The sequence below is a fragment of the Stylophora pistillata genome, chromosome 1 (genome assembly GCF_964205215.1).
Source record: "Stylophora pistillata chromosome 1, jaStyPist1.2, whole genome shotgun sequence".
NCBI lineage: Eukaryota > Metazoa > Cnidaria > Anthozoa > Scleractinia > Pocilloporidae > Stylophora > Stylophora pistillata.
This window is the reverse complement of record NC_142519.1, coordinates 23475447-23502715: the sequence shown is the minus strand read 5'-3', so window position 1 is coordinate 23502715 and position 27269 is coordinate 23475447. Positions and strand designations below refer to the sequence as shown.

Sequence of the window (27269 nt, the reverse complement as noted above, 5' to 3'; positions counted from 1 at the left end):
AACGAAAACTCGAAGCAAAAACTATTAACCAACCTGAAGCGTTGGAAAAAGTGAAAGAACAAGTTGCAATTGGTATCTGTGTTCCATGTGACTTGTTGAAAGGGACTGGCGCGAGTTTTCGGTACCAATCACATAGCAAAAGATAACTATAGCAGTACCGGAATTATTTTATAGCATTCCAGGTTCCCGTTGAAATCAGGGTCAATTGGAAAAGGCTTATATCATCTCGCACCCCAACAAGATATTACTCACTTGTGCCTCTCACTGCCCTCACGATTTTGAAACAGAATATTGTAATTGAAACTTCTCAACAAATGTGGAGCGTAAACTTTCAAGGGATTGACATCTCATGCAAAAGGATTTGAAACAGAGTTCAGAAAGCCACCTTTGGTTGTTGAGAATCGACTACGAACGGAAATAGGCCACACGAAAAAAGGGACAAACAAGCAAACAAACAAACGAAACACAAGGTAGTAAAGTCTGAAAAGTGCAGGGCAAATTTTATTGTGTGTTGACCATAAATATATCTGCATGCCTAATTCTAGTACTGTTTAAAAATAGATTTAACTGTTGAAGATCTGGTACTCTTTAAATAGTATATGCAATCTAAAATAGGTAACAACGATAATTTTACATCGAACAATACTAACCAAAGTGACCTTTTAGAAGAACACATTTCCAAGCTACATTTACATTATTCCACACAAGCGTTCCCTTTCTACTGAGTTTGTCAACGCAAATAATATTTTCTTTGAGACAAAAAAGTCTTAAAAGCTATCAAAATGTGCACTGTTTGCCTCAGAATTCTTAGTTACAAGTCTTTTGTTTATTCGTATTTGCCGAGAGCTTCCTGCAGAGTGGCGACGTCCCCTTTTATGTCATTGGCCAGTTTCATTATCTGGTCCTTTGAGTCCAATACTTCCACGGACTGTGTGTATGGGTTGTAACGGACTGAGAAGGGCCTGGGGATTTTGGCCGCAAATTCCCTGCGAACATGGCGAATGAGTGTCAGTTGGGACCTTAAGCAAACCACGACACAATCGAAATGAGAACGTGGCAAAACAAGAAATCTACTTTGCAGAGTAACGGCTCCGCATGTGCACTTTAAAACTTTGTACATTTCTTGGCCATCCTCGGCCAAAAAACAACGTGAAATCACCAAAATTTACGTTGCCCGAGAACGGAAACCCCTACGCTCAATTATTTAAGTTTAAATTGGAACTAGACGGTGCTCACATACGTGATGCTGAGCTTGAGGTGTGGCACCGTAAGAGACAATAAACACATCCAGCCATTCGCGAAATTCTCACCATCGATTTAAATTAATTTTTTAATCGATGTTTTCTTTACCGTTGTCGTCATGACTGGTTAAAGTCCCTAGTAGGGAACTTAAGCAGTCACGACGGGAACGCCACGGAAGACGTCGATTAAAAAATGAGTTTCTATTTTTAGTTAGAATTTCGAAAATGGCTGCACGTGTTTACCGTCTCATAGGACGCCAGACCTCAAACTCAACATAATGCATAAAAGTAGCGTTGAGTTCCAAATGTAAATTAAAATAATTTGCCGCCGCGGTTGCGGTTCGCAGACGACGCAAATTTTGGGGATTTCACGTCGTTGTTTTGCAAAGGACGGCTAAGAAATGTACAAAGTTTTAAAACGCACATTCTGGGCTATTGTTCTGCCAACTAGATCTATTGTTTTTCCACGTTCTCGTTGCCGTCGCCGTTGTGGTTTGCTTAAATTCCCTAATATCTGAGCAACAGCGCATCCACCCCCTCCGACCCAACAATAGTCATCAGATAACAAGTTAGGTTAAACGTTGAGTTACAGGAGGGGTAGGTGCGCAGCTGCTCAGAAATTCACACTTTTTTTTTATTCAACATGGTATGAATGTCATGACCACGACCATGTTAAACATGCTTCAAAATACAAATTTATCTCTTCATCCTAAAAACACATTAGCGTTACGTTTTTCCTACAGTTAACTTTAAAAATTATTACATTAAAAGAAAGAAGAACAGTTGCGTGATCCAAACTACCTACATGACGCTCTTTGAACTCAAGTAACTTAAAGAAATAAAGGCTGATAGTTTCAAAAGAAACTGTTTGGGGCTGCGTCGGTGGGAGTAACGAAATAATTTGGATATATCAACAAAGTTGAGGTGGTAAATTGGCCACCGTAACGATTACAAAAGCTGACGTTTCGAGCGTTAGCCCTTCGTCGGAGCGAATAGAGGAATTGTGGGTTGTGTGTGCTTTTAAAGGCAGAGAATGGAGCTACGTTATTGGTGGGAACATAGCAACGAGAAAAACAACTTAAAGAAAGTCTAATTTTTGGTCGAGATGAACTGATGCTACTAATAGTTACATTCCAGATAATGAAACAAGCAGAACCCGAAGTCAGGCAGCAACAACTATTTCCAAGCAATCCACTGTCTTTTCCTTACATTTTCAAGCTTATTTTCCATGGTTCGTACCGACTTGAAAAAGGACACCTTGAGGTGAAATGGGATTCGAAGGAGTAGGTTGGGTAAATGAGCACAAAGGGTGCCAAAATGTCCGAAAGATAAGGATAGAACTATACATCCTACCTGACTTTTTCCTTTGCACTTTGGAAACTGTCAGCGACAAAGTACACCGGTTGATATTTGGTTATGGGATAGCTCTGTACCGCAATCTTCTCAGGCTCAAACGGCCTCTTCTCTGGTTCATCTGTCAGACAATACTGGAATTGAAAGAGAAAAAAAACCAACGCATTTCTAATTTCAAATCAATTTTATAACAAAAGAAACAGGGAGGAAGCTCTCTTGTTTCGGCTCAAGTCTGGTTCTTGATTTCTAACTTGGGTGAAAATCCTCGGGTAAAGATAAACAATATACTACCCAATAGCCTTTCCCTCAACAGACTTTCCCCGTTGAAAGGTGAATCCACTCAAATATCTTGATATTAGTCGCGAGATCTCATATAGCCCATAGAACACCAAACCATCACATGACATACTAAATGAACCATCCTTTACAAGAAACTAGCTATCTTGAATGATGAAATTCGAAAGGGCTCTCCTTTGAAATAACGCTTAGTGCCCTTTTGGATTGGGCATCTTTAGAGCAAAACCAAATTTATCGCAGTGACCAATCAGAAAATAGACAAATATAAAAAACCACCCAAAGAGGGCCCTGAGGAGACAGACGGAAGCTGGCTCCACGCACGGGAAAATGCGAGTAAACTAGCTAAGACTGCATCTCATTGGTTGAAAAGGTGACGCCAGATTTCTAGACCAATCGCGAAGTGCAGCAAAACAAACCAATGCAATCACGAAAGTTTTAGTCTCTGCGCTTGAACTTCTCTTGTATGCTGTCATAACAGTCCAGTCTAGTGACTACATAGGACTCCCGTTTATATGATCATCAGTCGCGATCAACAAAGTAGTTTCTTTGCAAGAAAGCGAAAACATACATCCACAGAAAATTGGACAAACTTACAGAAAGGCAGGTAGATTTTCAGAAAAATGGATGAATAGATGGGAAAAAAACTCTTAATTTGGGAAAGTAATCCAGTCAGTGACTAGGTGGACAATCCCACAGACCGAATAACAAGACAACAGGGGGCGCACAAGAGAAGACGCAGATGCACCTTTTTTCAAACGTCTCCAACGCTTCACAATCATTGTTTGCAGATGCTCAGTGAAGTGTTCGTAGATGGCTGTTGTAGAACCAAACGGAGGGCTTACCTGAAGTTCTCCAAAGGAAGATAGCAGCCCGGCTCCATAAGCCTTGACTTCTCCGTCTTGTTTACAGAGTCCAAACTCAATTGTGAACCAGTAGAGCTGCAAGCAAAGAACAAGATAAACAGGTTATCGTGTCACCCAGCAATCCAACGCAACGATGTTTTGACACCTATCAGGTCAAAAAAGGTATAATTAAACGCGGTAAGTTTTTAAGAAAACCGTGGTGCTGCGTTGGTGGGGGAGTATAACAGGATATTTCGGTTTTATCAACTAAGTTTATAATGTTAACTGGCCACAGTAAAGAGTTTAAAAGAGGTATAATTAACCAGTGTTCATTCAAGAAGAAGACACAAACTGAGATAGAGACAATTATAATCTGGAATTGTTAATTGATCTCACTCACTTTTCCCGAACATATAAGTTATTTATCTCTTTTGGCACCTTCATAATCTTACGTTTCCTGAAAGTACGTAACAGTGACAGAGATGCGCATCGTTCCAGTATTTTAAGAGCCGTTTAAAACCACTCATGATGAAAAAATTAGAAAACCATTTTTTCTGTGTAAAGATCATGTCAAACAACACAAGCCATTCTTTCAAGTATCCTCCAAGCATGTGGGCAATCCGTCATGACGTCATGAGTATGCCAGAAAAATACATATGTTGCCAAAAAATGAGAACCGTAAATAAAGCCCCTGCATTCCTTACCGTGGCCAGTTTTTCGATCCACTCATCTGGGGCCCCTAAAGATGCCAAGCCAATCTCCTGCAGGTAAAATTCAAATAAATGAAGTAGTCCTTAATCCTTTTAGTGCTCTTAGCGAGCAAGATCAGTAAAAGATGATTCACCGACATGAAATATAGCAGGTCTTAAGAATAGGGCACTACTTGTCCCGACACAGGCAGCCCAAGCTCAGTACTATAAAAGCGGACGTGACTCTTACCGTGTTGCGCAACGTTTTATATTTATAAAGGTTTGTATGGGATGTTATCGGTTTGCCTTAAAAGAGAGAAAAAAATGTCTTGTTTTGAAATAAGATGGGCTTACCTTATTGCCTTGTTGTTTTAATTGTTGATTCCTAGCGTCTCAGGCCATTTTGAAGCGTTTTCGGCGAGGTAGTCTTTTAGCAGTTGAACACCAACATAGCGCTAACTCGCCGAAAACGCTTGAAAATGGCCTGAGACGCTAGGAATCAACAAATAAAACAACAAGGCAATAAGGTAAGCCCATTTTATTTCAAAACAAGACATTTTTTCTCTCTTTTAAGGCAAACCGATAACATCCCATACAAACCTTTATAAATATAAAACATTGCGCAACACGGTAAGAGTCACGTCCGCTTTTCTAGTGGTGAGCTTGGGCTGCCTGTGGTCCCGACAACTGAATTTAGTGATGTTGGTACAGAAAAAAAATTCCTCATAAAACGCAAAAAAGCCAAGATGCTATCTGCAGTACCATGACGACACTCATAATTTGATACGTGAAAAGTGTAAATAGTATGCTCACTTTGTGCGGTAAACAAATCCTCATTAATATCTTTATAAAAAGCAAATCGATATATCACCTGACTAAACTGAGCAAAATCGGGATCAGCGAAAAGTGGGACATGACCAATGAGCTCGTGAACAGTGTCCGGCTCAGGGGTGTACAGAGGGGTGGAACCATGTCTAATATACTGAGTAGCATGGAAGACTCTGAAGGCAAGTCCAGCAAGGAAGTCACGTGATGAGATCAGGCCGGCAACTGGGCGAAGACTGAAGCCAGAGCATTCTAAGAGTCGGAATTCAAAATATACATAAATCATCCAAATGTAAAGATGAAGTTCCATCAAGTGATCAAAGAGTTAATTTGTGCCGGAGTAGGTGAATAGGACGAAGTTTCAGGTTCCAGCTTCCCTATCTATCCCCATCTGTCTAATGTTCTGTCAGTATGTTGGTTCATCTGTTTGTTAATCCTACAGTCAACTCGCTTACGCTCCTTAACAGTGAGTCAGTAATAAAGCTTGTCTAACGTCTCCGTATCATATGTTAAAATACAATTGAAACCTGGTGTGCCGGTCTTCCTTTATGTCAAGACAATATTTGACAAGCTTAAACTTGACATAGAGTTTCCGTTTTAAAGGTTTTGAACTTATAGGTGCAATTTATTCTAACTACGAGAACAAAAAAAAAAAAAAAAAGAGGATTTTTCCAAGACAGAAACTGATGACCTTACCCTTCAGGAAATTTGACACCACGTCTTGCTGTGGGATGTTACCAAGCCTATGACGGCAAGTTAAGATAAAACTGAACAACAGCACTAACAGTCATAATTAGCAACATCACCTTGGCATACGACTTCATGGTTAATGCTCAACATGAGATCTATGTGTCTAGGCAACCAATCATCTAACTAATCATTTCTTGGCATTTTTCAGGGGAGGGTAGGCAAGTTCAAGTTGGATGTGAAGAGTGCACAGAGGGAAAGACAAGTTTAAGTCATGTTACTTTATGCTTACACGGCACTTGCCTAAACTCACCTAGAAATAAAGGGGCCTATTCTTTACTGAGTCTCTAAAGAAATCCTATCTAATTCTCACAAAAAACATCAACAATACTGATCAAGACCCACCCTTTATAGACCCTTGTAATGAAGCCACAGTTACATGCTCTTCACTTACTAGCTACACACAACACTCCCAATGGGTTAGGTGAAGTAAACATAACTCTTTTCTTATGAAAAACTCTCTATTGCAAGACTGTATCAATACCTATAGCCACAGTTTTGCACCAACAGCGGCCACACATAACCGTGTTCACGGCAAGCATGAGTGGGGTACAGCTTTGTTAACTCAGAAAACACCTTATCCCTGCAAAGAGTAATGCCATCAATTAAAAATTACTATGAAAACTTTAATGATACCTTCAACAATTGATTCAGAATGAAAAAGTGAAACATTACTTGATATTCTAGGATAAAATCTGAAATTAAATCTGTTATGTTTTTGGGTTGCAGAAGAGTATACACACACACACAAGATGGAGGGTCAACAGCAAGATTATATTGATAAGAGCACATGGTAACATTACCGCTGCATAGTACGCGAGCTCACAACAAACGGACAGTCAATACAGAACATCTCCATACTATAAAATCATCAAATAGTTATATCTATCTTATTAACCAAGCGCGAGGGCCGTACTGGGAGAATATCAGCCCGAGGACTTGACAGTACGGACCGAGCGCAGCGAGGCTCGTACAAAAAAGACCAAGGGCCGATATTCTTCCAGTACGGTCCCGAGCAAGCTTGGTTAATAAGAGATTTATTATACGACTGAAGTTCCAAGGGACACAAGTGCAGTATCATTCGGGACCATTCGGGACAGTGCCCAGTCCAATACTGAGAGAATATTGGACCGGCAATAGAGCATTTTGATTGGTTGATTTTAGTTATTGGCCCTCTGACTGCCTGAGTCGTGTAATAAATGTTTTTATTGTTCAATTGATTGAGTGATTTTTTTCATAACAGTTTCACACTCCTGTTCTAATGCCGTGAGGAGGAGGAGGAACTAGGAAATATATTAATAAAAGTTCAAACTAAAATTGTTGAACAGAGTCCAGAGGAACCATTCCACTGCATTCACCATTTTAAATAATAATTACATAGTAATACTACAAACAACAATGTTTGCAATAATAATCATGAAAATAACAACAAATTATTGTAATAAAAAATCAGCAATCTATTTTCAATCTTGATATATAAAGTAACATAAATATCTTACCAGGTCTTGATCTCCTCTGCTGTGTACTTCACATGTGGAATTGGCTGACCACTGTCACCAAGAAAAAATTATTGATTACCAATAATAGCAAATATACAGATTATTTTAGTTAAGGAGCTATCAAAATTCAACTTACTGCTTGTAGTTGATTGCAATATCTGCAAGTTCCTTTCTGCGAGCCCTGTACACTGGATCAGTGAAGCCCTTTAAAAAAAGCTCATGGTCAGTGAATTTCTAGATAAATTTTTAGAATCATGCACATTTACTTAAACAAAAATTCTCATTCAACAGAGAATTGTCAACTGAGGGGTTGAAGTAGGAGGTAAAATCAGGAGTAAGACAGCAGCTCATACTCAATTGTCTTACCCTTTCCTCGACTATCCCTCTTTAGTACTTTGAAAGTTACTTGGTGGGTAAGGAAAAAAGCTTCATGTACGTAAGGCATTCCCTTTTCAAAATGACTTGCTTCTGCCAGAATACTAGATAGGGGTATTTTTAGGAATTTTTATATTATCAGTCCAAAAAATTAGGACACCAATAACACTCAACAAGGAGGTTAAAGAAAATACAAAGATTTATAGTAAAAGGAAAGGATGTCAAGACCCATTGTCCCAATCCTCTCCTCACTGAGCTTGGCTTCTGCCATGACTGATGATTATGTCATTAAGGCTCAATCAATTAAGGAGAGATTTAACGAATTGTCTGGTTTACATTAGTCTAAATATCTGAGGATTAGGACATAATTACTTGTTTAAGTAATCTTAATTTTATATCTGTTACAAAAGTCTATTTGGAATCAAGTGGCTCTGTAGATTATGCATTGACGATGTTCACTTTAAACTACATTTTGCTCCTCTTGGTATGGGGTAGAAGGTAAACTTCACAAGTTAAAAGAAACCATGATACTGGTTTGTTTCATTATGCATTCTTTGAATGGACAACTGTAAAATGAAAAGATGTGTTCTTACTGGATGGTCAGCATCAAGCTCTGAACCATAGCTCAATACTCTGTTTGCAAATTTGTCCAAATCTGCAATCTTACGAGGAAACCAAGGCACTAGATAGGGAGAGATTATTCAATGTCAAATCTTGGAATATTTTAAAATAATATGAGTGGGGGGGAGCAGGGTTGGCAGGGGAGCAGGGTTGGCATAGTAGTGAGAGCGCTCGCCTTCCACCATTGTGTCCTGGGTTCGATTCCCGGACCTGATGTCATAAGTAGATTGAGTACTGTTTGTTGGTTCTCTACTCTGCTCTGAGAGGTTTTTCTCCAGGTACTCCAGTTTTCCCCTCTCCTCAAAAACCATCATCATTTTAATTTATTTAATTTAGAGTTTATTTGGATTTACACACGACCCCACAAGCTGTTCAGCTTTGAACATTATCGTGTCTAAATAAAGGTGTTATCATCATTATTATTATTATTACTAGTATTAAAACCATGGCATCATTTCCAAAGGTCCTCTAAACGGAGCTACAGGTGGCGAGTGGTAAGTAATACTTTCCTACTGATAAATTCTAATATTCCTAATAAGATGACTTTGACTATATATTTAATGCTGTGGGCTGTGATTGATTTTCAAGTCACTTTTCATGATTGTGGAAGCTTTGAAAGAGACAAAAGAAGACAACCAAATTTCTCTACATTTATAAGCAGAAGGTAAATACAAGAGGCTTGATTTACTGCTTATGCTGAAATATGTTTTTAAGCCTTCTTTAACAGCCAATCCCCATCCTAAAAAAAATAATCCATTTACACCAAAAATTAAACATTCTTACTACATGTAAATTTTTCTAACACCTCATTATTTGTTATGCCTGATCACTTTCTCAATCTCCTTTCACCAACTTCAAACACAACAGTTTGTAATGTCATACATTTTATTCATATAGTCAAGCTATTAGTAGTCCATTACAGAGAGTAATATGTTATAAAACTAAGTGAGTCTGTATGTCAAAAGAATCATGATTACTAATTAAAATAATTTCCTTTCTGCTCTTAATTTCTTGATCAAACATAAATAACTCATTTTATTACACGATTTGGGCATTCAGAGGGCCAATAACTAAAATGAACCAATCAAAATGCGCTATTGCCGGTCAATATTCTCTCAGTATTGGACCGGGCACTGTCCCCAATGGTCCCGAATGATACCGCACTTGTGTCCCTTGGAACTTCAGTCGTATAATAAATCTCTTATTAACCAAGCTTGCTCGGGACCGTACTGGAAGAATATCAGCCCTTGGTCTTTTTTGTACGGACCTCGCTGCGCTCGGTCTGTACTGTCAAGACCTCGGTCCGATATTCTCCCAGTGCGGCCCTCGCCCTTGGTTAATAAGATATATATACTTCTCTTAGTGGCTCTTGCTAGGCATAGCTCTCAGGCTCAAAAATAAATTTCACTTTCCGGAGCAACCTGTCAGCTTATTGGTCAAAAAAGAGCCTCATACGAGGTGATCCCAAGCCACCCTTGGAAAATCCCCCCTCCTCCTCCACAAACTACCACACTTGTGGAAGACTGTGGTGTTAAACACTAGCTGTAACCCTAGACAAACAGAATATCCTTATAAGACAGCAAGAAGAGCTGGGAGTAACTAATGCTCAACTCAACCCAGCAGCCACAAGGTAAAGTGATAGTTGCTAGCTAATTAAGCAACCTGCTTTGCAAATGACATATTAATGATTAAGAGGGCAGGGGTGAGATATCAAGTATTAAGATGCATTTGCTTTAACATCTGAATTGTTTAGTAGAAATTAAATTTAGTGACACTCATCCTATTTTGATTTAGTTAGCGATATAAAAGACACTTAATGGCATACTTCAAATGAAACTTTTACCAACATGTCAGGTATAAAATTCATGTGAACATAAATGTCATCTTGGACCCCAGTTTGACATTGAAATATGGGCTTTATTTATATTGTTATCATTAACATACAAGTACCTTAACCTATGTTACACCTTCACATTACATCTCTAGTTGCCTCATCATTCAAACCTTTAAGTACTTGAAGGCAAGAAACCTAAACCTGGAAATGTTCAGCATGTAATTTTAAGTGGAACTACACTATTATGGTTAGAGGTTCTAAACTGCCCTCTTCACCCTTTACTACTCATGTCACACCTTCTATTATTGCTGCTATTCTATATCACTTGTTGTTTAAAAAAATCAAATGAACACTTTCCTTATTTAATTATCAAGATCAGTTGATTTTATTTCATTGTGTGCATTTCCTGTCAAACCAAGTATGCAAAGTTTGGGTGTCATTCTGCAATGTACAGTTAAGAAATTGGACCTGAGTCCAAAATCTTTTTAATTCCAAAAGTTAATTGTTGCAGAGCACATTTTGTGAGTGGTAAAAATTAAGAGGTTTAGGTGATTCTGGAGTGCTAAGGTGGCACATCCTGCAGTGTGCCAGGGTTTTCATTAAAATCAACTCATAATCATTAACTGTCATTATGACTCTTCCACTTACCATCATCAGGATCTGAAGAGTTGCAATGTACATGTAACCACCACAACAGATTAATTGTAAGCAGAAAAAAAAAGTCAAATAAGTATATATTAGCAATTAAATCATGCAAGCAGATAAAACAAAAATATCATCTTGCGTCACAAACATTTTGACTCACAAACAAGCAACAAATATGCTCTACCTGACCAACAAGGTGACTCAGTGCAGGTGCTTTTTGCCTGTGATAGTTAATTGAATTACAAATGTATCATGTTATATTTGATGACCAAATGGCATTTCTTAAAAACCTTTCTGTAAGTGGCTTTGGCTTTTATCAAAAAAAAAAAAAAGAAGCAATTTATCTTTACTAGTTAAGTCAAACCAAAAGTAAATACTTTTACTTGAAATCAACTTTGATTATAACTATAGCCATTTTTGTCCAAGTTACATGTTCACATAAGGTCTAGAAGACCTGTATATTATAGTAAATTTTCATCTCATTAACATAAATCTAGAAAGCAATGATGGAGAGGCCCAGACTGATTGAGTTATTTAATTGCAAATTATTTAATTTAGTTTATCACCAAAAAGTATCTGAGCATGTTTTATCAGTAATCAAGCAAGCAAGTAAACAATTTAATCTATGGCTTCTGAAGTGAGATCTATTAGTTTCCCTCCTCTCCACATTTCCATCCATTTATTTCATTAGTGCCTGTAGCTTATTCCTGATCACTGGACTGTTGTTGAGTGTATGTGTCAATGTACTTTCAATGTAATACATACATGTACACAGGCCAATTCAGTTACATCCACAACAATAAACTTGAACTTAAAATTTAGTATAAAATATCAGAGCACAGTCATGTCTATTATATGTTACTGACAGAATTTATCACAGAAACCATGGGATCACACAAAATTCTTAGAATTTTAATTTACCTACTCTGTTGTAAATAAGATCAAGAATGTAAATAAAAAAATCTGGTATTACTAAGGTTTAGCTTAAAATCAGGCAATTTATTAACTTCAAGACCGTTGGTTACTCACAATACAACACAAAATATTTAGAGTGCATCATTAATATTATGCTAGTGCAGTATAGTAGTTTTACAAGTAGGGCTTGTAATAATAGATACACTGTTATAGTACATCAAATTTACTTCAAAATGAGCAGCATTGCCCTATTTCATGAATAAGCCAAATGTAATCCAGAAAGCAGTTTTTTTCATAGGAATGCCTTCCCTTGTCCTGGAGGGTTAGGATACCTGCATCCATGGTCTTTTTTGAGATGACTATCTATTACTTTCTTAAGGAGATTGGTATTTATATTGCAAATTTTGAGCACAAATCAACAATCTTAATATCATAGAGAAGGATTATTTGTGTCAAGTATATTAACAATGAATTATAGAGTCATCCTAATTGGATTTTCAGGTACACGCGCTTCCTTTAGAAAGCACCTGATGCCAATCACTGCCCAAGGGAATTAAAGTAGAAATATCTGATCACATTGTCACACGTGAACTCTGCAAGTTTTAAAACTCTGTCTTCCTTTACACCCCATACCTTTAAATATACTGCTCAAAACAAATTTCTGACCAAAGAGAGAAGGTTATGAAAAAGTGATTGTCATAAATGTGCAAAAAAAAAAAAGGAACATCATGACATGTTGGGATAATTTATAGTGATTGATGGTGTAGAATCAATTGACCTGATGCTGCTCTGTCTGAAAGACAGAACAAGATCCAGAACAAGGATTAATAACCTTTGCTCTCGTTATGTCCAATTGTTTGTAGACTAAGAGTAATCAGTGAACAGGATAGACAAAGCTAATGAATAGGAAAAACTCCATGAGAAAAATAAATTCAAATTTATGTGAAAATCAAAAATTAAATTATCATGGTTAATTATAATGTAAAAAGTAAATACCTCCTCCTTCTTCTGAATGTAGCATGATAGACAAAGCATGACCCTTCAAGGCATCCATAAACTTTTCAAGCTTGGCCCCTTGGAGTTCTTCACAATCCACAATGAAATCATATTCTGACTTGGAGCGCTTTGATGGCCTTGACTCAATGTGTGACATGTTCACATTGTGATCCTGTGGACAATGAAACACTGATTATCTTTAATTTACCTCCCCGTGCTAATAATAAACTATTAATAATATCTCTACTGACCACTAAACATTGACTTTATTACTAACATTACAACATAAAATGAGCATGGTCAGTTTGAACCCAAGTCAGCTTGGTATTTTTCAATTCAGTAAAGACACCTTGCCGTAACAGTAGAACCATGTCAACCATAGAATTTTTCTAAATCCATGCCTTTTAAATAGTTTCATCTCATTCACTTTCTTGCATATATTTACATTCATAAATGAAAATATATGCAAAATTTTAGCATACTCATTAGTTCAAAATACATCAGTTAATCCCAAAAATCATACAGCTTTCAGACTTTTTTCTCACAATGCTACGTAGTTGTCTAGTAAATCCAAGAAATTTGCAAATTGATTTCGAATACTAATTATAATCCACAAGCAGGTTCTGTGTCTTTCATCCCAAATCTTGATTTCTCACCGAAATATTCTGATTTAAACTACGACATCTTTCTTTAGTCACAAGTTATTTAATTGTTCTTATTTCATCACAGCTATCTTATCTTTTGAAAATGACGATTTATCATGGATTTACTGAACACTGTTTCTCAAAAAGTTTTGATTTACAAGAAAACAACACTCAAACAACTGCGTTGGAAGTCATATGAAACAATATTAGTGCAGACTTCGGCTGTGCAATCACCGAGATCTGTAGCACCCTGATAGTTTGGAGAGGACTCAAGCTAAAATTGCTCTCGCCTACGCCTCGAGCAACTATTCGCCCCTCTTACGTACTCCTCTCTCTTGATTCATATCTCGATAAAGCACGTCGAGCCAAGGTGTAAATCAAGTTTGGAGGGCAGTTCTCGCATACTTTTCTATTGCTGTTGCGAGAAAAGGCTAGGTTTCCCACAGTTGTTTTAGATTGCAAATACTAGGAACTGAAAATGTGATAGCAATGATGAAGGTTCACTCTAAAAACAAAACAAACTAGGTTTCACTTGAAGGCTAACAGACCGCATCAGAAGATAACCAGAAGATCGCATGATCTTTCTACGAGTAATTTGGGCCCGGCCTCATAACACTTTCGTCTCAGACATGACGTCAGAAAATTCTGAATGGAAAATGTTCTTGCGGGAAATGAAGAACACAAGATGTGGGCTTTAATGGATCGCTAGATCACCCGCTACTTATTCTAAATACATGCAGGACACTGTGAGTAGTGTAGTACCTCAAAAAGTTTGAGGGCTCTAGCCAGCGATCCAATCTCTTCTTTCAACGAAAACACTATCGAAGTGTGTTTCTTTTCATCATTCTCAGCTAGATGCTTCTGCGAAAACAAACAAAAAAAGCGAAAAAAAACTGTAGTAGGTGTACATTTAAAATCAAATCAATGAACTAAGACAAAGCACGTACGGTCGTGTTCGACAAATACAATATTTGATCATCTCTTCTCTCCGTTCATGTGGAACAACCAAGTATAGCTCGACAAAGTAAGCTAGTAGTAGCGGTTCGAAAAATAAAAATTCACCTTTCGATTGGTTGTATCTTCGTCTGCATCGAAGTGTTTTCGTTTGCCCGCTACTACGGAGTCCATGTTGAAATCAACTGAAGAAGTTGCGTGGACCTCGTCACGTGGCCTCATGCATTATTCTAAACGGAGGTGTGTACGGAGGAGGGGCAGTGGTAACGGCAGGCAGGACTTAGGGACAGACCATTATTTTTCTGGGGTGGGGGTATGAGAAATTTTGAAAAAAACTGTGTAACGAACGGAGTTCTTCTCACATGGTCTTACACTCCATTAGTGCTCCGAACGCGATAGGGTTGGATGAGAATATCACTAAGAACCAAGCCAGTCTTTCTATCTATCAAATTTCTTTAATTAGTTGCTTGATTCACGTAAAAACTGAAAAGATAATTACAACGAAACGCCTATTACTACACAGGCAGCCCAAGCTCACTACCAGAAAAGCAGACGTGACTCTTACCGTGTTGCGCTACGTTTTATATTTATAAAGGTTTGCATGGGATGTTATCGGTTTGCCCTAAAAGAGAGGAAAAAAATGTCTTGTTTTGAAATAAAATGGACTTACCTTATTGCCTTGTTGTTTTCTTTGTTGATTCCTAGCATTTCAGGCCATTTTGAAGAGTTTTCGGCGAGTTAGCGCTATGTTGATGTTCAACTGCTAAAAGAAAGACAAGGCCGGAAACCTATTTTAGAAGTGTCCGTCGCCCGAAGCGAATAATTCCGCCAAAAAATTACCACCAGTCTCGATTCCTCCAGAAAATCAAAGCAGAGATGTTGAACACCGACCTAGCGCTAACTCGCCGAAAACGCTTCAAAATGGCCTGAGATGCTAGGAATCAACAAAGAAAACAACAAGGCAATAAGGTAAGTCCATTTTATTTCAAAACAAGACATTTTTTCCTCTCTTTTAAGGCAAACCGATAACATCCCATACAAACCTTTATAAATATAAAACGTAGCGCAACACGGTAAGAGTCACGTCCGCTTTTCCAGTAGTGAGCTTGGGCTGCCTGTGATTACTAAGGTGACGCCACGAAACAGGGGGCGTATGACAATACTAGAAAATTACTAAATATTTCAAATCACTGACGATACAGGCAAAAACATCGAACCCAATTATAACTAAATCGACAAGCATGCACAATAAACTACAAATCATACCTCTTTCTCCAATCTTAACTCTTATTCTTTCGATCTTTTATCCTTCGTTTCGTTTGTTCTGATAGCACGTGCCTATGAAAGGCTACTTTTCTCTGAGTGTCTAATGTTCCTTGCGTGACAACGGAAGTTACGCGATCATTCTAAACTGTTACGCGTTAATCAGTTACAAACTGTTCACTTAAAAGACAAAATAAATTGTTTGCAAACGTGATAAGGTAAAAAAGAAATGTTTGCAGAGAAGTCAGGTAAGATATTAAAAATATTATTACCAAAACTGAAATGAAAAAATAAAGTAACAAATTTAAGCATTAGTATGAAAGTTAACGCAATTTGGGCACTAAAAAGTTGGTCACTCTGTATGAAACAATATGTATAAAAATAGTTGAATATTTCTTGAAAAATGGGAATGTATTGTGTTGTATGCTCTTTATTTGCGTCAGTAGCTGCCAAAAACTTTTAAAAGGTGAGTGGAGCGCATATCAACAAAATCAGTGGCACTAATGATTACGTTCTTCGTAAAATAGTTCAATAAGGTGATGGTAATATTTAGCACAAATAAAAAGAACGCTGAAAAAAATATGGGAAAAAGTTGTTTGCCCGAAGATGATGTGGAAAAAAATGTTTTGCGGAGACGTATATGTTTAAAAAAATGTTTGCAGAAGAAAATTTCTCATGCCCCCTCCTAATTCCTTTCTATTGTTTTGAACAGGAAAATTTTTACAGTTAATCCTTTTTACGGCTAATGTAACGATTAAAAAATCGCTGATTTTTGGGCCTAACAGCTAAATTGATTTTGCCATTTTACGGCCAACGGTTAGCCGTCGAGACCCTCATAACTGTCATTTGTCAAAAAAGCAATTTCGCATTTAATTATTTAGCAAATAACCAGCTTCGTACTTCGTAACTTAGAAACAACCAAATTTTAATGTGGTTTCTTTAATTACAATCACGCTTAGTTTGGTTATTTAAAGCAATAGATGGAGATCGCGCTTTCTGTCGGCTTAAAAAACCACAGAAAATTTGAAACCGCAACCGGAAAGCAAACTTTTGGTTTTAACTATCAGGGTCGTACTAGGTGAAAAAAATGTCAGTGATGACACTTTGAAAAACCAGACACACGTTTATCGACGTGTTATGGGGAGAGAGCAGTGGGCTAAAAAAGGAAAACAAACGTTAAAAAAATGCGTCTCGTTGAAGCATTGTTAATAACGATCACGGTGATGCTTATTCTTCTTATTCAGTCAAATCACGAGCACTTTTTTGTCTTTCGTATGATCTATGAAAGATGGGTTAACGCCTGTTTAACTGTTTTGACTGCCGCTATGATGAGAGCGAGAAATCGAAGTCAGTGAAGATTACTTCGAGCGCCATATGCCTGGTCAGTTCCGCGACCAGTCGAGTCGTTTGCTGTTTACTGACAAGCGATGACAGTTACCGCTGTGATAGCTATTGTTTAGCCCGATTTTTCCGAAATCTGCCTGCCCCACCCAAGCACTACGGCGTCTCTGATGTTTTGGCCGGTTTTCAAAGTTTTTGCGAACTGGAAAAGTTAGGGTCGCATTAGGCAATGTGCCCCGATGACAGATTTTTACACCAAAGTGACCACATTTACACCAAACTTTGCCTAAGTGCGACCCATGCCTTATATTGGAAGAACAAGAGAAGAGTTTGCAAACGTAATGAAACGGAGGTTATATTATTGACAAACTTCACGAAAGAGGATGTTTATTGTTCTCTGACGTCACTAGGGCTCTTATATAGGACTTCTCGGGATATTTCATTCGCGAAATTCAGACTCTCTTTCTAAGATGGAGCAATCATTATCTTTGAAACAACAAGATGAGGTGTATTTGACGAATGATTCCTCGATACTCAATGATTCTAAGTTGTTCCTGGGGCTTACAGTTGCCGGTTTTGCGCTGTCTATGATAACAACAGTGGGAAACGCGGTTTTGCTAGCGACAATATTTAAGGAAAGCCGTCGTTTACTCGAAAAACCTCCATCTCTACTCATCACAAATCTGTGCATTTCTGATCTTGTTGTTGGATTGCTAGCAGGGAATCTCGCCTCAGTGCTAGCTTTATACCGTTATCAGAGTAAGTTGGTTCCTGCCAAACTGGACGTTGTTGTTCGCTTTTTATGAGTTTGTTGTTGTTCGTAAGAAGCGGAACAATAGTGACGTTGTCGTGTGATCGCTACGTTGTCGTGGCACACACTTTTACATACACATGGATGATTACAAAGTCGAAATACAAGATTTCTATTGCCTTCATGTGGGCAGTTGGTTTTATCCTTTCCATTCTTCAGTTAACAAGCATTCCGGAAAAAATTGTCATAATTCTCTACGCTCACACTCACGTCTCAGTTCCTGCAATATTGCTGACAGTCATTTACTTCAACGTTTTCCGAGCTCTAGTGAGAAGAACACGAGAGTTGCGAAACGTTGGGATGATAAATAAGCAAGTTTGGGATAAACAACGAAGCATGGTGGTGACAATTTTATTGGTATTGACTTTGTTTTACGCCACTGTGTTGCCCGAGTTTATAATTGTTCATCTTCGCTACTTTTGCCAGCCATGTGCGCAGTCCATAACATTTAAGAAGCTGGAAATCATATTTGCGGGACTTCTCTTTTTGACGTCGGGAGCGAATCCTTTTATCTACGCTTGGAGACTATCAAAGTACCGCCGAGCATTTAAAACGTGCTTTGCCGCTAACATGCAGAGAAAAACACCGAGACCAACGAAACGGCCATTTAATAACCGTGCTACAACCGTTGCGGGAACAATTGCAACAGTTCAGGCGACAAGTTTAAAAACATTTCAGCCAAGTTAATGGTGATCAAGAAACTGTAACACCTATTATTCTAAAGGCGATTAGTTTGCGGAATAGAATATTAGTTGAGCTAACTGACTCGGAACAAGGGAAGTCCATATTCTCTCCATGGCAGGATGAAAGAGCTGAAAGAGCTGAAAGAGGATGAGACTGAATATCGCCCAACTCTTAAAGGAGTCATTCAGTAACTTATGATGGGGCATACCGCCGAAAGAGGATGAAACCCCACTATAAATTAAGTTTCCATCAAGAATTAAGTTATTATTAATTATTATTATTATTATTATTATTATTTTTTTTTTTATCAAATCGTTTAGGAAATATTGCTAAGAAACTGGCCTGGTGTGGTACCACCGTTGACTACTTTCCAAAACGTTATCACACGTTTCCTGTCCAATTTCTGCCAGCTGTATTTAGTCCCAGCTATTCAGTTGTCTATCGAAGCTTCACAATCGGCTTTTAATGTGAATGGGAATAGATAACTAGAAAAACACATTAACATCGTCATTGGGCATCAGCATCACATATCTACATTCTTATCTCAGCAGTGTGCAAGAAGTTCGTCGCCATGGATCTAGTTATAGGACGTAAAGCCCTTCGTCTGCTGTACTTCGCAGACTGGCATGACCAAGCCATTCCTTTACTTCTTAAAGCAAACGTATTTCCGATAACTTTTCTTTATTAGGAGTCCGTATCAACCCTAATGCACGATATCAATAATGATAAAGCCCCAGCAAACATACTAAATCTATTTCAGAAAACGTCTAATATTACATACATACATACATACCTTAGTTGACCACTCCCCATGGGGGCTTTTCAGGGTCAAACTACCCACCCAACCCACCCCAGGGAGGACATCCATCACACAGTAATCTCGTGCGTGGGAAATTAACGTCTCCTACCCCAACCCTGCAGGAGACCGGACCTCCATTTATTCGTCCCTATCCGAGAAGACTAGAATATCTAACCATTTCTTGATGTTAAAGAAAGGAAGCATATTCTTCTCAGTTATTTTTAAGACCCTGAGTGTTGGTCCGGCCGGTATTGAACTCTCGACCTCCCGCACAGCAGTCCGGCGCTCTCCCAATTGAGCTAACCAGGCGGCGGTTAATATTCATTCATACAATACACGATCGTTTACGCCTGGAAAGTTTTAAGTCAAAAGTTCGAGACTAGAAATACAAAACAATTCCTTCTCTCAGATCGGAGTAAAGCTGTGGAATAAGATACCAAGCTGTATAACGGATTTCCCAAAGAAAGCTTTCAAAAATGTCCTTCGCAAATTGCTATTTGATATCTTAGAAAAAGAAGATAACTATATTCAGATCCCCATGATCATTAAAAAAGTGGGTACATAGGTACATCTTCTAAGTTTAAATGTCTTCTTATCTTTTTGTGTGACTCTGTGAATGTGTAAATAACGACTCCTTGTCCTAAGATATTAGACGATTTATGTTATTCAGGTACTTGACTTGCCCCGCCACGATTAGCTTTCTAGCTATTTGCGGGGAAAATTATTCCACTGTTATTTTATGTTAAAAACCAAAGAATAAATTGTTGTTGTTGTAGAGGTTATTGCTTCGAGTCTCCTGTAGCTCAAGGGTAGAACATTTGAAGTATCAATCAAAAGGTCGTAGCAGGGCGCCCTGGTCGTAGCAGAGCGCCCTGGTCGTAGCAGGGCGCCCTGGTCGTAGCAGAGCGCCCTGGTCGAAGCAGAGCGCCCTGGTCCTAGCAGAGCGCCTTGGTCCTAGCAGAGCGCCCTGGTCGTAGGTTCGACTCCTACTGGGAACACTCAGAGTTCTCTTTTCTCCAATATGACTGTAATATTCACTGATTAACATCTTCTTTTAATAACAGTATTATCAACACAGAATCACAAAATTCACCCCGACCTTTATTTAGAATCGCCTCACTTTAAACAACATATCAAAATGGAATTGTTCCCAATAAATAATAAATTAAACAAATCTTCATTTGTTATCAGATCTTATCATAAAATTACGTGGCTTTGGCGACACTTTAATGAAACAGCTGTCATACTCCTTTCAACCGTTTTGTTACCTGGGTAACCCTTCTATTGGAAACTAGGTCACACTAGTGCCAGCCTGCGCAAGGGGTTGCAGACTGCACGCGCGAGAGAAGTCATGCACTTGCAGTAAAGACACACGCGTGACTTCCTAAAAACCTCCCCGAGCACCTGCCTAAGTAATTGGAGGGTGTACTTGGCAGTCTACCATTGCCCCAAAATTAAACTGGTGGCGAAGGCGCAAGGTTTCAATAGACAAACTACTCTTGTTCGACTCAAGAATCGTCAACAGTTTTTACTCGACCAATCAATACAAAATTGTTAGAAAAATCCCTTCCGTTGACCATTGTCTTTAGTCATTCGATTAACTTAAGCATCAATAAGTTAAACTATTTACAAATATACATTTACACTATTTATAAGTCAAAAAAATTTGTTTTCGCCCAATTTGATCTTCGGCATTGACGTTTATCTTGCAAAATACGAAAAATTTGTTGTAATAAAGAAACTATCTCTCTCCATGAGGCCAATGTTGGTTACTATATAGCAAGTGCTTCAATACTACATGCGGTGGCTAACACAGCCACGAGAAGACCTAGTTAAGTCTTCGCTTCCGGCGATCAGTTTGATGACAAGTTATTAAAGCGCATTTGAGTTAGGTGCTTTGATAATCTAACAAAAGGAATGGCAGAGTAACGAATTAAAAAAAACGCGCATAGGCATTTTGACCTTTTCGAAACTGCCAGCTACACACGCTTTGCACTTAAGTGTCATCACACAGACCGACCCGATTAAGAGATTCTTGCCAATAGCTTCCTATGGATCTGGCAGGTGTCGTTAAACAAAGGCTGTTTAAAACAAATCACAGTTTGCTACGACAGTATTCGAAAGCTCAACTATGGCTACGATTGATCTAAGGAAGAGATCGCGGTCTAAAAGAAAATTCCCAAACTCCACTGTGTCATGAGATTCCTTTCAGAAGTGAGGCTTCCAGTGTGATGTTGAACTCAACTAAAGTCTGAAGTAACTCTACCAAAAACTGCATTAGACTGCTGTCCCTGAAGAACGAAGGCGTGTCGTACATATTGGTAGTTGCAGGACACGTGGATAGCAGCTCGAACCAGTTGTGAAGTAAATGGTCTCTGTGGGTAGGTAGAGACAGGAATGTCAGGAGAACAACGCACTACTGGTACCGTAGGGCGCAAAGAGTATATATGCGAGTGGAATACTAAAGAAGTAGTTAGGGCTACTTCTTCCTGAAGCTTACTAAGAGACATGCAAAGGTCTACACAGATGAAGAGCCACACCTTTTTATGTGGATATACTGTGAATAAACCGTTATTATTATTATTATTATTATTATTATTATTATTATTATTATTATTATTATTATTATTATTATTAGGTCTTTTGGCTGCAAGGAAAAGACAGCAGTTGACTTTCTGAGTAGTTACCAACTCTGAACACCACAAACTACTGGACTATGAGTTATTTGGAAAAAAAAGATTTACCATTAGTGTAAAATATACTTACCGCGCACCAAGACACACAAAGGACTGGAACTGCAAGAAAAATAAGAAACTAAGGCTTGCACACTTTTCATATTCACTCTTTTTTATTTTCAAGTTCAAATAATACCACAGCTAACTTAAATTTAAGGGTTGCTTTATGATATCTGTCGACATAGAAACCATATCCCTCTGTCTAAGATGGTATCTAGAATTAGTGGAAACACTTGGGACTATGTATGGAATGACATCGGCAAAAAAATGAAAATGCTCACTACATGCGAATTGAGTGATGTCAATCTACATAATCCTAGACTTGAAAAATAAAGTCGACCTGCGATACAAAGCACTATTTCTCTGTGTCCCTGATTTTATTTCGTCGCGCGGATTTTGCTTTTACGATTATCTTTTTATTCATCTCTCATACTGCAATGAGTATAGCTTAGATAAATGCCCTACTTGGTCAAAAGAAGATTGATTTTTTTTTGTTTATGATTTACGAAAGTTAGAAATTCAGAATCTAGGCAAGCTAAGTTAGTAAACAGGTGTAAACTAAGCTCTAAACTCAGACGTACCTTGCCGTCTTTGCCGATGGTGTGTGACGCATTATTTATTCTTGTTATCACGCTACAATAAGTTCTCCTCGGTCTTTTCATTGGATCCGCTTGGTCCGAGTCTTCTTCCGCGGACGAAAGATACTGCTGACCTTTTTCTGTAAACATAAGAGACGGAAAAAATGAGGAAGACAAACCACGAACTCAACCCCCTCAGGGTTGTATTCTATAATTCACAAACATTTTATACCAGGAAAATGACATCGCATTATAGTGTAATCAAACTTACTTAAGTTTTTCTTTAGATATGGCGATTCAAAATAAGATTGTAGAGGCCTTACACCACATAGGAAATAAAATATCTGCTTGGGAAGTCAACTAAGCTCGCAAGTCGAACTCACTTCCACTCTACCTTCCTAATCTGCGTAATATGCCCTTGAGTAACAGCGAGTTCTTAAGGATGCGTGTGAGAAGAAGGAAACGCGCGAGAAGAATGTGCATTTTTCTCTCTTGGGGGAGACTCATTATAATAAGTTCTCTTTACTCGAGTGATTACGCAGGCTCCCCGCGGACCAATCGCGCGCGACGCACGCCCTCTTCACTTGAGTGCATTCCATGTCTAAAAAATAATGCAATGGAATGCTACGACTTTCTAAGTTTTCTATAAGCCATGCGCACCCTGTCTTGGCATGTCGAATTAGCGTATTGTACTTTAACTGTTACATAAGAAAGCATCACTTACCCAAAATATCCCAGATGAAGAAATTGTTACGGAAAAGTCGGGATGACCTAAAACCACACTGAAATACCTACAAACATAAAAAAATAAGGTCATTTTCTCAATTCTTTACTTACCCAAATTATATTGTAATCGAAAGGGCGACATATTACAATTAACAAAAGTACCAATGTTACCTGTTCCAATGCTTGGCAGAGACCTCCATCACCACATAATAAATAAGTGAGGTTTCCTCTCTGAAACAGAATGATTTACTTGAGGTTCAGACAGTTTTACCCGATGAACAAACAAAAAAAAATCAAACAAACGGAAAATGTTTAATTTTTAAAAAACTTGACCGTCACCTCTTTCTCAGGCTTGTAGAAATGTTTGACGATGTTGTTGACGGCATCAGCAACTCGTTCTTGCACTTCCGGGATACGAATCCCTAAAAAGGAAAAGAAAATGATTCAACAGTTCAGATAACGGATACTTCCGACCGCTTTCACCGAATGTGGAATCTGGGGAAAGGAGAAGGTACCACTAGGTACTCTTCAAACCAACAAAGTTCCTGAAATTGCACAAGTCAGAGCTGCATTTTCTTTGCACTAAAATGCACCATAATTTTCCACGAGCTAAACGTACTGGCAGCCAAATGTTATTGTGAGTGTCTGCATAATTACACACATTTCAATGAACCCTTTCTCTCCCAAGATCTCATTAGCAATTCTCCTTTCTATGTGCTATAGTTGTTTTGATGTTAGTTTGGAGAATTTGGTGTTGGATCAACTGATAATCCCCTGATTTTCTTTTTTCCTTATTCTCATTACTTGTCTGATTGATATTGTAGTGATATTGTAAGGAGAAATTCTGTCTTGGTCACTCATGGGAGTTAAAGGGTTAAAGTATCGGATACAAAGTCATGGGTTGTAAAAATCGGGATTTCAGAAATTAGGTGGTGCTAACCTACTAGTTTATTGAGCAAACTCTAGCGTGCAACTATTAGGTGTTAGCTTAATTAAGAGAGCAAAAAGCTCCATCAACTGACTTTGAACTAGTTTCCAGTTTACTTTGAGATGCATCATAAGACATCAAGGGTCGTAATTGATCGAAAAATCAATTTGGGTAAAGGCCGTCCGTGAACCAAGGACGTATAAAGAGTTCAGGCTGTGGGAAAACGAAACTTTGAGAGCACGATAGAACATACACACTTACTTTCGCGGTTTTTCCTGGAAAGTACAGGGGAACGTCTCTGTGGAGACAAGCGACAAACTTCTGCAAGGTTACCATCTGATAATCAAAAAAGAAAAATGTTTAGATGATAAATAACGAGAGTAGTAAATAAAAAGTTTTCTAAACATTTTACGACTAAATGCGGGTGGGATAAAATTGAGATTACCAAAAAAACATAAGTTGGACCGGAAAAAAAAAACTCTTCCTAAAAAAAGCTCGACGTTTGCATGTTACAGAGTCCAGGATTCATTTGCTGGGCAACGAAAGAGACAAACACCGTAAGCTTTAGCAAATGAAACACAACGGATTCCTGGAATCTAGAACCCCCGGGGGGACAGTGAGAGGTCACGGTCTTTCAAGGCTTGGATGCCTACGTAGCTGGCGGCCTTGTGTGCGGTTTAAGAGATGTTTGGGACGGAAAAGTAATAAACGATACGTAAAAAATATTGATAAACGCTCACAGCCTCGCTCTGTCGCTTTAAAGCGCACACAAAATTTAACATTAAGCAAGTCCAGTAGATACCAACTTCTAGTGCGATGGATAATTTCAGGGTAAACCTTAAGTGATGCAATGCTTCAGGACGCATAAGACAACAAAGGCTAAGAAATTGGACACCACCTTATTTGAGACAACGAGAACAAAAAAGGGGAATCCCTCAGGTTTACCACGGTGCTCTAAAGTACTACAATTCGAATAGCTTTATAGCAAAGATACAAAAAATATTGTGATCAAAAGGTACAGATGGTGGTGATATTTTTAGATACTGGTTTCATTTTTCCAAAAATTCCCTTTTGGCCGCATTTGAAGGGCGTGTCAGAAGATATGTATTTCCGCACAACCAGATGTTCCAAAAATAGCATGCTTGTTTTGCAAACAATCCAGTCTGCACAACCTCGTCATTTCTACTTAAAATATTGGATTATCCCGTACGAAACCAGTTTATAAAGATGTTATTTCTGCCTGAGAGTTCAAATATAAGCCGAAAGAAATGCATTATTATGGGTCTGTTATCTTATTTACCCACGAAAAACAGAAATAATCAGCATTAGAAATAAAAAAGGTAACTTCTTTTCTGAATTTAATTTTTTTCCCGTCTCTCTCTCTCGCTCTCTCTCTCTCTCTCTCTCTCTCTCTCTCTCTCTCTCTCTCTCTCTCTCTCTCTCTCTCTCTCTCTCTCTCTCTCTCTCTCTCTCTCTCTCTCTCTCTCTCTCTCTCTCTCTCTCTCTCTCTCTCTCTCTCTCTCTCTCTCTCTCTCTCCCTCTCCACCCAGGTGCGCGGACAACTTAAAAGAAAACATAACAACAAGAAGGTCCTTAAAAGGGGAAAAAAGTACCCTCGCATTTCATTTGATTCTGAGCTTTTTCCTGGTTTAAGTTTTATTATAGAAGTACTCGCCTCTATATCTACCAGTACAGTTTTTCTCAAACTACTTTCAGGTGATGCAATATAAAATACTAATATCAAGTAATGCAGCACACGGATTACATCACTACATAGACATTCCTTGTAAGTGTTGGCTAAATACGGCACTTAGCGATTATGCTGATTTGCAAAATAGACACATTCTATTGACGGCGCAGTTTCGTGTCGAACCGGAAGTCATAACATTATTGGAATGTTAACTGAACTAAAAGAGGTTTTTTTTTTTTCTTTTTTTTTAAAGCTGCTTATATTCTAAAATAATCGGGTAGTTGTTTCAAAAAATAACATCACTTCACTCCAAGTGGAAGATCATTAGGGCTATACCGCATCCGTGAATTAAAGTGACGGCTTAGCTCATGTGATCCAAATGTTGCAAAACATTGTAGCAATATTTAATCGCTTTCACCATACTTACAATACTAAAAGGACTAAAATATACATATGAACAAGACATAGAAGAGAACGGAGGACAAGGGTGCAGGACACACAACAGAGCGAGGCTCCAAATTAAGTGTGCCCTTACGAGAAATACAGAATACTTTATAAGATGTCATTTCTTTGTAACGAACAACACGTCTTGAAACAGATGGGGTCTTGGAAAATTGCCTTTTCGCGATCATAATTTTTGAGATTTGCGCGACACTGATCGTTGTGTGACGATAAAGACACGACCACAGAAAAAAATCCCAGTAGACAAGGCCCCTCATGCATTCCTTCATCCATAAAAAAAAAAAACAAGAATAATGATGTATCTGAAATTGATTTCTAATATCATCTCTGAACAAGTTACAACGAGGAAAACAAGAAAATGTTTTCACTGATGCAAAAGTAAACCGTATAAAACAATAGTGTTTTCATCAAAAAGCCCCCTTTAGACCCTTCGCATGATAGGCGCGGAGTCCATCATTAAACCTCACTTCTGGTTGAGAGAAGTTTAACGAATTACTGGATAGGGAAGATTGCTTCGAAAGCCTCTCATATATCACAATCATATCTAAGCGCTTCCCGAAAGAAGGACAGTTCTCTAATCTTCCTGGCTCACAAAAAGAATGAAGAACTGATCGAGGACAATTGCTGATGAATGCTATTTACCCAGTTAATAAAACTGTTAGAGAAATAGAAATCGAAAGTTTTCCTGTACTCCTGAAAAATTGAAAGTCACCTCTAGAAATCAATAAGCCCAGTAATGTAGTGGGAACAATGTAATCTTAAATTTCAAACATTT

At 38.3% G+C, this 27269-nt stretch overlaps 3 protein-coding genes across 4 annotated transcripts in view; 1 reads left to right on the top strand and 2 right to left on the bottom strand.

Annotated features, from left to right (window-relative positions):
* Window positions 1-474: 474 nt before the first annotated feature.
* LOC111331374 (phenylalanine-4-hydroxylase) lies at window positions 475-14740 on the bottom strand. Of its 2 annotated transcripts, XM_022936478.2 has the most exons (14): window positions 14586-14740; window positions 14286-14384; window positions 12880-13051; window positions 10972-10983; window positions 8462-8550; window positions 7630-7697; window positions 7494-7544; window positions 6479-6577; window positions 5944-5990; window positions 5294-5499; window positions 4438-4494; window positions 3734-3829; window positions 2595-2728; window positions 475-986 (listed from the first exon to the last, which is right to left on the bottom strand). In XM_022936478.2, exons 1-14 carry the CDS (start codon window positions 14697-14699, stop codon window positions 827-829), a joined length of 1404 nt encoding a protein of 467 aa, XP_022792213.2. In that variant the 5' UTR covers window positions 14700-14740; the 3' UTR covers window positions 475-826. The 2 variants fall into 2 exon arrangements, with proteins under 2 accessions (XP_022792213.2, XP_022792215.2); XM_022936480.2 differs by lacking the exon at window positions 10972-10983.
* Window positions 14741-16756: 2016 nt separating this feature from the next.
* Window positions 16757-20152, top strand: LOC111331403 (adrenocorticotropic hormone receptor). Its single transcript, XM_088745570.1, is given in 2 exon segments — window positions 16757-17876; window positions 17879-20152. Coding segments are annotated over 2 exon segments (1026 nt in total). The 5' UTR covers window positions 16757-17551; the 3' UTR covers window positions 18580-20152.
* A 303-nt stretch (window positions 20153-20455) lies between these two features.
* LOC111331372 (DENN domain-containing protein 5B) overlaps window positions 20456-27269 on the bottom strand; it is a 30078-nt gene continuing 23264 nt past the window's right edge. The window contains exons 21-27 of the mRNA XM_022936476.2: window positions 24604-24678; window positions 23754-23836; window positions 23586-23645; window positions 23413-23479; window positions 22692-22828; window positions 22142-22170; window positions 20456-21750 (exon numbers count right to left, since the gene is read on the bottom strand). Of these exons, the coding sequence (XP_022792211.2) occupies window positions 21570-21750; window positions 22142-22170; window positions 22692-22828; window positions 23413-23479; window positions 23586-23645; window positions 23754-23836; window positions 24604-24678 (632 nt within the window). The 3' untranslated portion in view covers window positions 20456-21569. The remainder of the gene's footprint in view (window positions 21751-22141; window positions 22171-22691; window positions 22829-23412; window positions 23480-23585; window positions 23646-23753; window positions 23837-24603; window positions 24679-27269) is intronic.